This window comes from Citrus sinensis, chromosome 8 (genome assembly GCF_022201045.2).
Source record: "Citrus sinensis cultivar Valencia sweet orange chromosome 8, DVS_A1.0, whole genome shotgun sequence".
Lineage (NCBI taxonomy): Eukaryota > Viridiplantae > Streptophyta > Magnoliopsida > Sapindales > Rutaceae > Citrus > Citrus sinensis.
In genome coordinates, this window is record NC_068563.1 from 1,763,385 (window position 1) to 1,777,186 (window position 13,802).

General features: G+C 34.9%; 1 protein-coding gene across 5 annotated transcripts; it reads left to right on the forward strand.

The window, feature by feature from the left end:
* The first annotated feature begins 1,243 nt into the window (after window positions 1-1,243).
* Window positions 1,244-13,577, forward strand: LOC102622302 (pre-mRNA-processing protein 40A-like). 5 transcript variants are annotated; one of them, XM_025101958.2, is made up of 30 exons: window positions 1,452-3,125; window positions 3,250-3,276; window positions 3,479-3,541; window positions 4,211-4,282; window positions 4,374-4,712; window positions 4,798-4,995; window positions 5,119-5,195; window positions 5,617-5,686; window positions 7,035-7,087; window positions 7,187-7,244; window positions 7,374-7,732; window positions 7,817-7,889; window positions 7,995-8,090; window positions 8,173-8,241; window positions 8,314-8,391; window positions 8,544-8,630; window positions 8,724-8,758; window positions 8,941-9,046; window positions 9,278-9,358; window positions 9,435-9,527; window positions 9,600-9,653; window positions 9,749-9,865; window positions 10,019-10,117; window positions 10,671-10,718; window positions 10,796-10,888; window positions 10,969-11,076; window positions 11,185-11,249; window positions 11,782-11,884; window positions 12,710-12,994; window positions 13,126-13,577. In XM_025101958.2, the coding sequence occupies exons 3-30, from the start codon at window positions 3,500-3,502 to the stop codon at window positions 13,255-13,257; spliced, it is 3,090 nt and encodes a 1,029-aa protein (XP_024957726.2). In that variant the 5' UTR covers window positions 1,452-3,125; window positions 3,250-3,276; window positions 3,479-3,499; the 3' UTR covers window positions 13,258-13,577. The 5 variants fall into 5 exon arrangements, with proteins under 5 accessions (XP_024957727.2, XP_006486884.2, XP_024957726.2 ...); XM_006486821.4 differs by lacking the exons at window positions 1,452-3,125; window positions 3,250-3,276 and adding an exon at window positions 1,260-1,445; XM_006486823.4 differs by lacking the exon at window positions 3,250-3,276.
* Window positions 13,578-13,802: the final 225 nt, after the last annotated feature.

The following is a 13,802-nucleotide window of genomic DNA, read 5'->3' on the forward strand; positions in this document are numbered from 1 at the left end:
ATCAGATATATATGCATGGGATTTATATTATTATATTTTTATTCTATGAAGTACATGCCCATCCCAAATACCCTTCACGGAGGAGGGATGTCTCTACTCCACTCGCATTTCGCAAGGGAGAAAGACGTTTATAGAAATCTCCACACAATTATGTTTAATTGGAGGAGGTTGAGTCCGTGGGGACTCGAATCATTGCCCTCATAGTCATGCTTAACTTTGAGAGCAATGGTCCACCACTGGACTACAAGCCCAAGTGGCCTACAGAGCTTAGTTGGACAATAAATATGATGCGCAAATTAGGAGTATAACAGTAATGAACAGCTGCATGATATTGCCAATACCATTACTGCTTTTTGTATTGTTGTTAATGATGACATGCCATAATTATCATAATCGCTATGTATCCTCAGATTTTCATTGCCATGTATGTATTACTGCTTTTAATTTCCTTACATCACATAATGACTACAGCTGCGTTCAAGTTATTTTTATTGGTATTTATCCTGTTACATGAATTATTATTTTGTGTTGGGTTGGACATGTTCTAACATTTTACTTATGAACAATAAGTTGCTAAGCCAAAATAAATAAATATATAGGTTATTTGTTAAGGATTTTAGAATTTTTTTTATTTACAATGGGAATGAAGATAGAAGATTAGAGGAGAAAATCTTTAATAATTGTTTTTTTTCTTGATGTTAGAATTCGTGTTTCTTTTTGTCTAATGAGAAAGTCTTCGTTAAAAAGATAAATATATATTTCAATTTACTTAATGATAAAAATATATTTCTCTTAGTTTTCGTTTAACTAAAATGAGATTATCAATAAATAAGAACTATATCTTTTATTTAACTAAAATGAGGATGTCAATGGATAAGAACTATATCTTTCTTTTACTTTATAATTGAAGGTTCTTAAAATACTGCCAAATTTAAAAAAAAAAAAACTTTTATATACTTGCTCTATCACTATTTCTTTTTTTTTGCGCCAAAATTAATTTTTATCTAACTAAATCCTCACAAAAATTACATAAAAACCACTTATTCAAGGGGTGAGGGCAAGTCTCTCTACATAATTTGTTAACAAACAAGTACAACAATTTACAATTGGACAAATATATTTTAATTTTTGTAACTGAAGATTGAATTGAATAAATAATTGAAAAAGGTTAAAAGATTAAAAAAAAAAAAAAGAAGAAGGGAAATTAACCATACCTGACCTGAGAATTGAATTGCGGCAAAAGCAAAAAAGCAAAATAAAAAGGGAAGTAGTCGGTTACAAATTTACAAAAGCGAAACACTCGTGTACGCGTATGTGTCGCTCTCCCCCTCTTAACACAACACAACAGTGACAGACAGACACACACACACAGAGACAGCGACCAAAACAAGCAGCTCAATTCCTCACTCTTATGCTCCTCTTTCTTCTCTCAATTATCCCTTCAGGTGAGAAAAAAATGAAAGAAAAACATCTCTTCTTTTATTATTTTCTCTCACGCAATTTATCAAACACTCTGCATTCACTTTCACTTGAGCTAGCATTTTCATTTTCTTTATTATCTTTACTCTGACTTGTCTATTTTTGCTTGGTGGGTGTGTGGGTGTGCGCGTGCGTGCGTGTATATATAGCTTCACCAGGGTTACAACGAAAGATTGTAATTTTGGGTGTCAGGGTTTGGTGAACTGTTTGGGGGTCGTTTTGACTAAATGATGATGTCATGGCATTGTTGTTGTTGTTATTTAATTAGAAAGAATTGATTTTTGCTGGAATGTGTGAAGCATGTTTATCTGTATACACTATTGGTTTGTTGTTAAATGAGATGCTTGTGTTGTGTTGGTTCCCATTTTTGTGGTTTTGGATTCTATGTCGATTTGTCGGGTAGTTTTTGGGTATATTTGGGGGTGATTACGCGTGTCTGCTTTAGTAAAGGCGTGTTTCTGGCTGATTTGGTGTGTTGGTATCTTGTCGGACCAGTGTGTTAATTCATTTAGATGTTTTTTTTGCCGAAAAAGGTGGGAAAGTAGATGAATTTTAAAGTTATTGTGATAATCATGTGCAAAAGGGTATTAATTACATGTGAGGAGACAAATTGGAATTATGTGAATCTGATTGGAAGTTGTAGGGTGCATGTGGGATAACTACGTAGACGGTTCTTTTTTGCTGATATGGTATGTTGGTATGTCGTCAGATCAGTGTGTTAATTAATTTGATGTTTGTTTGCTGAAAATTTTGGGAATTAGAGGAATTTTATTGTTTTTTGTGATCTCCCCATGCCAAACGGTCTCAGTGTATTAATGATGAAAAGAATTGGAATTTGTATGAATCTGTTTGGAAGTATTTAGGATATATTTGGGAGTGATTTCGCATGTCTTTCCTAGAAAAGGTTGGTTCTTTTTGCTGATTTGATATGTTGTCGGATCAGTGCATTAATTAATTTTTTGTTCGTTTGCTGTGGTATCCATGTTTAGTATCAGTTTATTAATGAGGAGAAGATGAAATCAAGGCCACAAGTTGTATTGTCGTGTGTTCTTTTGATGATTCCCCTTTTTTGTTGCGGTCCGTCATGGAACTGATGGTTGCTTTAGTCCTTTTATTTTATTTTATTTTATTTTTTTAATTGAATCAATGTAATAGTAATCTGTGGTTTCCTTGAAAAATTGAGGGAACTGGAGCAAGTGAAATGTTTTTGGGATATCTATGAGTAAAATTGGCACTATTTTTCTAACAAGGGAAAGAGTAATTCGAAACTAAAATTGCATTTTTGATTTGTTCAAAGATTTATTCTTGTTTGTTTGAGATAATTGTTTTAATAAGCTGCAATGTCTTTAGAATATTATCAAAGAGGAGACTGATTAAAGTGAAAAATGCAAAAATTGACAAAGAGATTATTCCCAAAATGGGCATTTCTGTAGTAATGGTGCTAAATTTTAAGGCTTGAAGTTTCGAATCAAGAAAAACTTGGGTTGCCAATTTTAGGAAACTTGAGATTAAGATTTTAATTCTCTTCCTTTTCTACGTCTTTCTAACAATCATACGGTGTATGACATATCTTAATTACTTGTTGTCTCATTGATGGTGGTCCGAAGGAATATGTGTACTGAACAGATAGCGAGGACATTGTTTTGGTGATACATACTTTTCTTATTTGTAAACTGTATTAAGTTGCTTTTTCTGCATTTCTTGCTTACTTCGTATCTCTCTGTTGCATGATACTATTTTATTCCTTCATGTGGTGAGATCTTGCTGCAGTTATGTTGGCATCGCTGCAAATATTTTGTAATTCACCATTTACTTATAATTTCACATATCAAGTCTCATTTCTTCCACCTTCTACTTTTGTTACTGCAATAAATGCTATTGTATGGTTTTTTTTTTCCCCCTAACACGCGCATAGACACACACGTGTGGTCTTTTTGGTCTGTTCTATCATGCTTTTTCGGTATCATTAACTTGATATTACTATTTATCCGTTTTGTAGTTATTCTTTAAGGCGCGCTGCATGGCTGAAATGGCCAATAATGCTCCTTATTCTGGTGCACAGGTACTGTATGAAAGCTGATTTTCATAGTTGTTGCAAGTTCGTCTGCTAACATTTGCAACTTAAGAATATCTAGTGTGTTCTCTGTTAGTTTTTAGCCCAAGAACTATGAGATGAAGGCTTTATGTCTCCTCCATTAGGGCTTGCTTTGTTCCGTAGATAGTTCCTAAAAGAGTGTCAGGTGGCTGATTTTTTTATTCCAAAAAAATTCCATTTTACACCTTTAGTTTTCATCATAGTTAAGGTTTTTATCGTTAAAACTCTGATCGTATACAGCAATCGTTACAAGAATTACAAACACAAGAATTTTATATGTTCTTTTTGCCCCCTGGAGGATTGGATTGGTGGATATTTTGCATCTGGTTTCTTGGCACATGGAGTTGACAGTTTATCCAAATTTCCTCGCCTCCTGCATTTTAGGAATAATATTTTGAATTACTAGGTTTGCAAATTTTTCACGAAAATATTTGTCAAAATAGTTTAAGACAATTTACTGTGACAATTAGTTTAACAAAGTTTTTCTTTTTTCTCAATTTATCTATTCAGATGATCACTGACGCTGTAAAATCATTACCAATTTTATTATTAGCTATATTTTTATTTTGTTAACATAATCAATAATCTTTTAGCTAATTTTCTTTAATTTTTTTTTTCAAATTTTTTACCCTGAAGGTGCCTCATCAGCCTCCAATGGTTGGCTCTATGGATCCTCCTAGAGGTTTTGGTCCACCCATACCCTCTCAAGTAATGCCTCTCTTTTCCTGAGTTTTGTAAAACTTTTTCACATTGAATAACATAAACCCAAGGATTGTTTGCTTCTAATTTCTTTTTGCAGTACCGGCCTCTAGTTCCAGCACCACAGCCACAACAATATGTTCCAATGGCTTCTCAACATTTTCAGCCTGCAGGACAAGGTGGTCTTATAATGAATGCTGGATTTCCATCTCAACCTCTGCAACCACCATTTCGTCCGTTAATGCATCCGTTACCAGCAAGACCTGGCCCTCCGGCTCCAAGCCACGTTCCACCACCACCACAGGTAATGTCTTTGCCAAATGCTCAGCCAAGTAACCACATCCCGCCATCATCACTACCTCGGCCTAATGTTCAAGCTCTAAGTAGCTACCCACCTGGTTTAGGTGGCTTGGGAAGACCTGTTGCTGCATCATATACTGTAAGATAATTTGTGAGTTAGTTAACCGCTATGGGTTTCTTTCATATCTGCAGTTTTTTAAGTTAATTTTATTGTTTATTCACAGTTTGCACCATCTTCATATGGCCAACCACAACTAATTGGTAATGTTAATACTGGGAGTCAGCAGCCCATGTCTCAAATGCATGTTCCCAGTATTTCTGCCGGGGGACAACTGGGTGTGTCTGTGAGCCAGAGTACTGTCTCTAGTACACCAGTGCAGCCTACTGATGAACAAATGGCAGCTACCACTGCCTCTGCTCCGGTCAGAACCTTTTCTTTTCTTTTTTCTTTTTTTAGCTCTTTCACTGTTAAATAATTTTTTGTAACATGCTAATGAAGTGCCTTCTGTACAATGTATTGATAGTGTTATCTTTTAAAATTTCAGCTACCTACTCTTCAGCCTAAGTCTGCAGAAGGGGTCCAAACTGATTGGAAAGAGCATACATCTGCTGATGGAAGAAGGTTTGCTATTGCAATAGCTCCAGCTGGTCCTATTTGTAATTTTATTTGTCTGGTGTCATTGCAGATATTTTTAGCTATTATGGGGATTGAGAAAACAGCAAAACCATGTTTGACTCAGCAAAGAAAAGAAGCATTTACTGATAACATTAAAAAATGTTTATTGTCGGAGGTTCTTTCATTATTAAATTTTTGAAGCTGTTCTTTCTTCCAATTGTAAATTCCTGGAGTGTTTCTAGTAACTTTATCTTTTTGAATCTATGTAAATTATGATAGCAGCATATTTAGCTATTTCTTAAATGATTTGCGTCGTTTATCCTTGAACATTTTTAGCAACGGCATTATGTTTATTGTGTTTTTTGAGATGCATCATTGATATCTTGCTTTTTGCACTAGTTAATAGAATTCCTCTTTATTTCCTTAGATATTATTTCAACAAGAGGACAAGAGTATCTACTTGGGATAAGCCTTTTGAATTAATGACAACTATTGAGGTGAGTGGTACTTCGGAATCTTCCTAAACCTTCTTCTCACTGGTTTGTTATCACATTAATGTATAGCTCAGTTTGGACTCTGTATTGTATGTTTGCCCTTTCATTTTTGGCATACTTAATATGATTGACATATGGTGTATTTTGAATGGATATCTGTTACGTGTCACATATTATTCGAATTTGCGCCAAAACCTTAATTTTACAGCAGGATTTTTTCCCAAGTATGCAATTGTCAGTTATCACTTCTTACATCCTTCTTTGAGTTCTGCTACCTTTATCAAGTCAGTGGGTTCAATATTCTGACTCTGTTGATATCGGTATCTATCCAATGCTTTCCCTTCCTGCATTCATTGGTATAGTTGTCTGGAATTTAGTGTTCTTTTCATGTAGTTCTAGACAGAATCTCTGCCCTGGGGAGAAAACATGAGCTTTGAGATATCATTTCATTTTTATCATCTCTCCTAGCTTCTTCTCCCTGTTTCTGTTTTTTTTTGGGCTAGTGGACAATTTGTTCCCCTATTCTAAAACTTTCCTTTATCAGTACAACCATTTTTTTAATAATAAAATTAAAAAGAAAAAAAGAAAATAGCATATGGTTGCGCAGCTGGTGGCATTCCACAATGAATTTTCTGTCTGTTTATTACAGGATTTATTGAAAGCTTGTTGCAAATAGCCCAGTGAATGGTTTCAGTTCAGACATGTTTTTAGTTTACTAAGATGATTCTGTATTAAATAGATGTTTCTTTTGATTCTTATGCACATACCACTTGCATACATTTAGTTATTACTTATGGGTAAGTATATGCCAAGGTATCATAAAATTTGTTTTCTGCTGATATCTATTGGCATCAAGTACAATTTTAGATGATTTATTGACTCCTTTTGAAGTTTGTCCTTTTATATTTCTGTTATATCCATATATGCTTGCGTGATTTCCATAGCTTTAAAGGTGCTTACAGGTACATGCCGTGCCACTCTATTGAGAGGTAGAATATGCTGTAGGTCTTTGCTGCTTGCTCTACGTACTTCATAGCATGAATGTTAGTAAATTCTGCCATATTTATTATTTCTTGGATTGTTATAATTATCAACATGAAAATCTCATGTTTTTGCAACTCTTTGAAAGAGAAAAGAAAGGGACTGACTTCTGTCAATTGTTTGCCAATTATTTCTCTCAAGTTTGATCATAAAATGTGCATAATTGATGGGTCCAAATCTGTTTATTTTCTTGATTTGACTTTGGAGCTTAGTTGTTGATTAATTTACACGGTTTACAACCAATTGATTGCACTGATGTTTGTTAAGAATCTTGAACTTAGGATCTTATTTTCATTTGTTGTTGTGACAGAGAGCAGATGCATCAACCGACTGGAAGGAATTTACAAGTCCTGATGGACGAAAGTAAGCCAACTAATATTTTCTTTGAGCTATTTATTCATAAGCTTTACAATTGAATTCATTCTTTATTTTTTGTTGCGTCCTATTTGTGGTGTTCTGCAGATATTACTACAACAAGGTTACCAAGCAGTCAAAGTGGTCATTACCGGATGAGTTGAAGGTTCTTTGTCTTTTTTATGTTATTTATAAAGAAAACGTATGGTGAAGATGTTATAACTCATGTTTTCATTTGTTGAAATCTCACTTCTTTTATTTTTCCGTGATTTTTATTTAAAATACTTCCTTCTAGTTGGCCCGCGAACAAGCTGAAAAGGCATCTATAAAAGGAACACAATCAGAAACATCCCCTAATTCTCAAACGTCAATTTCTTTCCCTTCCTCTGTGGTTAAAGCACCATCTAGTGCTGACATCTCATCTTCCACGGTTGAAGTGATAGTATCAAGCCCAGTTGCAGTGGTTCCAATCATTGCTGCAAGTGAAACACAACCTGCTTTGGTCTCTGTTCCATCAACCTCACCTGTCATAACTTCGTCTGTGGTAGCAAATGCAGATGGTTTTCCGAAAACTGTAGATGCTATTGCACCAATGATTGATGTCTCATCAAGCATAGGAGAGGCCGTAACTGACAATACAGTTGCGGAGGCAAAGTACTCGTCTATCACTGGTTTGTAGTGTCATGATTATAGTTTTGCAATTGGTGTGTTGAATTCTTCTGCTTTTGAATGTTGTAGGAATAATTTAAGCAACATGTCAGCTTCTGATCTTGTTGGTGCTTCAGATAAAGTCCCACCACCAGTGACAGAGGTAAATGGTGGTTTTCCTTTATATATTTTTGTTATTAATATTTTTAGTTGTCACTTGTAACTACTTGATATGTTGTACTGTTTAGTTAAAGATGTTGATTTGCAGGAAACCAGGAAAGATGCTGTCAGAGGTGAAAAAGTTAGTGATGCCTTGGAAGAGAAGACAGTTGAGCAGGAGCATTTTGCATACGCCAATAAGCTGGTATGTGGTGAAACTTGCCATAATGCATTCTCATATTTTTGTTGACATTTAATTAATATTTACTCTTCCTTCAAAATCTTAGGAGGCTAAAAATGCCTTTAAAGCACTTTTGGAATCTGCAAATGTTGGGTCTGATTGGACTTGGGACCAGGTAATGCTAAAAATGTGAATTTTTTTTCTTTTTTCCCAAATCATGTATCTTAATTTGTTATAAATATACCAGGCCTTGCGAGCAATAATTAATGACAGAAGATATGGTGCTCTAAGAACACTTGGAGAGCGGAAGACTGCTTTCAATGAGGTAAAATCTTTATGCTGATTCTCTTTTAAATTTTGGTATTTTGGTTCGCTTAAAACTGCAGTTATCAACTCTTTTCTTTTTGGTACTTCTTCCAATCTATTATGTGTCTATTTGTAAACATTTTTCTAGTTATAACTAATTTCTTGTTTCAGTACTTGGGTCAAAAGAAAAAACAAGATGCTGAGGAGAGGAGGCTTAAGCTGAAAAAAGCACGGGATGATTACAAAAAGATGTTGGAAGTAAGTTGTTTGCTGCTTTCAGAGTTTCCCTATAAGTTTATTGATAGATGCAATTCACTTTCTTTCTCACATTCACTTTGGTTACAATTGCAGGAGTCTGTAGAGCTGACATCATCTACTAGATGGAGGTTTGTGACATTTACAATTTCAGGACTCTGTTGAGCTGACATCATCTACTAGATGCAACAATTTAGCTACATAATGCTAATTATCTGATTTTGCAATTTAAATTTTTGGTTTAAAGTGAGTATATTGTCATCAGTCTTGGGATAGGGCCTTTTGCTAATTGAATATTTGAACCACCGTTCAGCAAAGCAGTAACTATGTTTGAAAATGACGAACGTTTCAAAGCTCTAGAACGAGAAAGAGACCGCAAGGATATGTTTGATGATCACTTGGACGAACTTAAACAAAAGGTATACCTCTCTTAAGCTTTCCCATCTGTTTGTAGCATTTGTTCAGTGGATGTGTTCATACATCTATTTTATGTTTCTCTCTAGAACCAATGTTCTCTCTCTCTCTCTCTTTTCTCATACCCATCCCCATGCACAAAACAAATTAAAGAATTTCCATCCAAGGTTGGTGTGAGGGGTAATCAAGATTATGATTTTTAGCATTTGTGCTAATTAAGTTGGTATGCTGGTTAGGAACGAGCAAAGGCGCAGGAGGAGCGCAAGCGTAATATAATTGAGTATAGGAAATTTTTAGAATCCTGTGATTTCATTAAGGTAACTATTATCAAGACTCTTTCTTGTCAGGTTATTGTGTGCCATTACTTTCTTATGAACTACTTTTCGGCTTCAGGCAAATACCCAGTGGAGAAAGGTTCAAGACCGGTTAGAGGCTGATGAAAGATGTTCACGTCTTGATAAAATGGATCGGCTGGAAATTTTTCAGGTAACTTACTTCTTTTGACTATTTATAGCCAACATTTCCTTTTTGAGCTAAGCTTGAGATGTTGTGTAACAGGAATATTTAAATGATTTAGAGAAGGAAGAGGAGGAGCAAAGGAAGATACAGAAGGTGCTTTAATTATTTGCTGTTGAGAGTTTGATTTGATTGCTACTTCTGTCTGCTTTTCTGGAAGTGTTTCTTATATCACTCTTTGGTTAACACAGGAAGAACTGAGCAAGACTGAGCGCAAAAATCGTGACGAATTTCGAAAATTGATGGAAGCAGATGTTGCTTTGGGCACTCTTACAGCCAAAACTAACTGGCGTGACTATTGCATCAAGGTTATCAAATTCAATTTGACTTTTTTCTCTCTTTTTTTATTTTTTGGTGAACAATATGTGGTAGCTGCAATCCTGCTTAAGTCAATATAAAGCTCGTTTTTGCATTGTGGCTTGTTTTATGGCCTGTTTTCTCATATAATTGATTGATTTTAGGTTAAAGATTCACCTCCATATATGGCGGTCGCATCAAATACCTCAGGCTCAACTCCGAAGGATTTGTTTGAAGATGTTGTTGAGGAGCTACAAAAACAGGTGATATATGTGCTGGCTTTATAATTTTAATTGAATATTAATTTCTTGTGTAAAGTTCGAGCTATATATACACGCACATTCAGAGATATGAGATGTCAAATTGTCAATAGACCTGCTGGGCTACAGGAATAAAGTTTTCATAAGTTTATCTTCCTTTTTATAGTTCAATCTCAAGTAATCTTTGTTTGTATATTATCTTCTTGATGCTGTAGTACACGATAAACAATTTTTGTTAATTGCTATTTCTGCACATAACTATCCAGTAAAATATTTTGTAGGTCTCCAAGAATTAGAGAATGAATCATATTAGAATTAAACCCTGCTTTACTACCACGTTGTATTTCGTCGCTGTGCAACATAAACAATGACTTTTTTAAGATAAAACTTGAATACAGGATCCTCAACTCTTCTTCAAAAGTCATTAGGCTTTCGCTGATCTATTGCTTACACTGACATAACAATCTGCATTCATGAATATTTTGTGGCCAGCTAGTTGATCTTCCTTATGGTTACTTACAAATCTAAGATGCCACTTCTTATTTGCATTTTACAGTTTCAAGAAGACAAAACTAGAATAAAAGATGCAGTGAAGTTAAGAAAGGTATGATTAATCAATTATCTTTTCCACTCAATATCTTAAATTTGTTTCAGTTGACTGATATTCTTTTTTGTTTATAGATCACTTTGTCATCAACTTGGACGTTTGAAGATTTTAAGGCTTCTGTTTTAGAGGATGCTACATCTCCGCCTATATCAGATGTCAACTTAAAGGTTTGTATATGCTCTTGATTTTTGCTTCTTCATTCTGATAAAGATTCACTTTGAAAGGGACATCTTATGTGCCTGTGCAGCTGATATTTGATGACTTGCTGATAAAAGTGAAGGAGAAGGAAGAAAAAGAAGCTAAGAAACGTAAACGTCTTGAAGATGAGTTTTTTGATCTGCTATGTTCTGTCAAGGTGTTGCAAGCTGTGTCAACTAACATTATTGATACTTCAGCACATTACAATTTAGCATTTATGCAGTTTTTGGGCTTGCTTTCTTTCTGATTGGTTTATTTGTCACAGGAGATATCTGCAACTTCTACATGGGAAAATTGCAGACAACTTTTGGAGGGTAGCCAAGAGTTCAGGTATTTTTGTGTTGTGAACTATTTTGTTGCAGATTAAATACTGTAAATTGTTTATTGTTCATCTCATGGTTGGATTTCTGCTCTTTTCTTGACACTTGTTTTCTGAAGGTTTAAAATGTTTAGGAATCTTCTTACAGTCTACAGCTCTATTCTGGGTACTCTAGGATCCTTATACACAAAAGTTTCATCTATCTTTCCCTGAATGCCTAGAGTACCTTAAAACTTCTGCTTTCAGAGAATTCAGGTGGCTCTTGCCTGTTAACTCTTGATTCTTGAATATCCTATCCTTGTTTCTAACTTCTTTTTCTCCTTTTCTCTCTCTCCCCCGCTCACCCTTTTTTAACCCTTATTTTGGAATGCTTAAAACTTCAAAAATGTAAGCTGATGCTAAGTTTCATGATGCATTGATGTCAATGGACACATGTACATTAATCTTATGTTTGCTTTTGATCTAAATTTTCAAAGCTCTTATACTTGTTCATGTGTGAGAGTTGCTTAACTTGAAGATGTCTTATTGAATTCCTTTATGTAGTTCCATTGGAGATGAAAGCATCTGCAGGGGGGTATTTGACGAATTCGTAACACAACTCAAAGAACAGGCCAAAGACTATGAACGGAAAAGAAAGGAGGAGAAGGTAATAAATTGGTTCCATAATTTATCTTTACTTTTTTCACGACTTAAAAAATTTGAAGTGTAATTCCATGCCACTATTTTTATTTTTTTCTTTTTTCTTTTTTGAAATGGGAAGTCACTTTGGGTTATTTATTTATTTATTTTTGGGCAAATGCAGAATATTCACTTTTCAGTACAATCTGAAAGAAGTATTAAGTTATTCTAGTCTGTTTATTTGAATTTTCGACAGGACTACTTTTTTGCATGTGCCCAGGAGTTTTGCAAAATTTATGACATTACAGTTTATGCTGAAACCTATTTTTAATAGATATGGTCCTTGCCACCCATTAACCATCTTGATTACATGTTAATGCTGTGATTCTCCTGCAAAATGCAATATACTATTTAGCTAAACTGTAGATGCTATTGGTTTGGGTAAACAAGGGTGTAAATTTTTCTGTGATCTTTGCAATATTCGGAACAGAGTTGGAAGTTTCATCATGTGGAAATTGATGACTGCACTGGTAAGGGAAGGAGTGAAGTAATGTTATAAGTTTACAGGGATGCCTGAACACGTACTGAACATGAGAAAAGTATGTTAGTTCACTATTCTATAAAGAGTTATGCCCCTAGGTACAGTGAAACAGAAGAAGGAACTTTAGTAATCGATTCGAGACGGGAAATGTAGTTTGATGGCTAGTGGTTGGCTGGATATGAATTAATAGCTGCAGCCTGCAATGTGTATGTGCTGATGTTTGAAATGCATGCATATACATAAATGTGATTTAAGTTCAATGTTGTGAAGGTGCGAAACAGATTTGACCCTTCTAATCCTTGTATTCTTCAGGCCAAAAGGGAAAAAGAAAGAGAGGAAAGAGATAGGAGGAAGCTGAAGCAGGGAAGGGATAAAGAGAGAGCACGTGAAAGAGAAAAAGAGGACCACTCAAAGAAGGATGGAGCTGACAGTGACCATGATGATTCAGCTGAAAATGACAGCAAAAGATCAGGAAAGGACAATGACAAGAAACACCGAAAGCGGCATCAGAGTGCCCATGATAGCTTGGATGAAAATGAGAAAGATCGATCTAAGAACCCCCATAGACATAACAGCGATCGCAAAAAACCAAGAAGGGTATGCTGAGTTTTGTTATCTCGTGCATAAGAATTTTGTCACCTCTAAGTTTGTTGATTTGTTATCAATTGTGAATGCTAATACAACAATTCTTTATTCTTATTTTCTAATATATGCTTTGCTTGATGTAGCTTGCATCAACACCTGAATCTGAAAATGAGAGCAGGCATAAGAGACATAGGAGGGATAATCGTAATGGTTCTCGTAAAAATGGTGATCATGAAGATCTTGAAGATGGGGAATATGGTGGGGAAAGTCGGTAGACATCTTATTCTGCAGGTTTCTCATTATTTCCATTTTTCTCATATTTGGGGTATTCCCATATTTGAGAGGGAATTATTTTATGTAATATAAATCCTGGCGGCATACTTTGGCAGTAATTTACAATAAGTTATAGGATAGTCACATTGTCAAATAGAAACTTTCGGATTTTGAAGCAGATAATTTAGAGATATATCCTCAGTTATAGAGTTTCTTCTGTTGTAAAGAATGAAATTATCTTTATGGAGATCAAGAATACCTGTCTTAGAAAGCTCTAACAACAAAGTTACTGAGATGTAATGTGATATTTTGTTTTTGTTAAGTCGGTTTGCCCCTTATCCACTTTAACAGGTTTTTAACTCGCTGCTTCCATCTTCCCTTCCTATTCCTTGTTTTCTATGTAGGCTTGCTTTGGTCTTCCTCTCGTCTCCAACCTCAAAACTCATCTTCAAATCTCTGTATTTCAAAACGCAACATGCTCAGTAATGTAGTTTCCCAAAAATTCGTACTCTGGTTATTGATTGATTAGCTAATGCATTGATCTCCT

Excerpts from the sequence above, each read along its gene's own strand:
- LOC102622302 (XM_006486821.4), top strand. The coding sequence starts at position 3,500 with ATGGCTGAAATGGCCAATAATGCTCCTTATTCTGGTGCACAG. Across the intron at positions 8,392-8,543 it reads GGAAGACTGCTTTCAATGAG|TACTTGGGTCAAAAGAAAAA; the intron begins GTAAAATCTTTA and ends TTCTTGTTTCAG. Across the intron at positions 11,885-12,709 it reads GGAAAAGAAAGGAGGAGAAG|GCCAAAAGGGAAAAAGAAAG; the intron begins GTAATAAATTGG and ends TGTATTCTTCAG.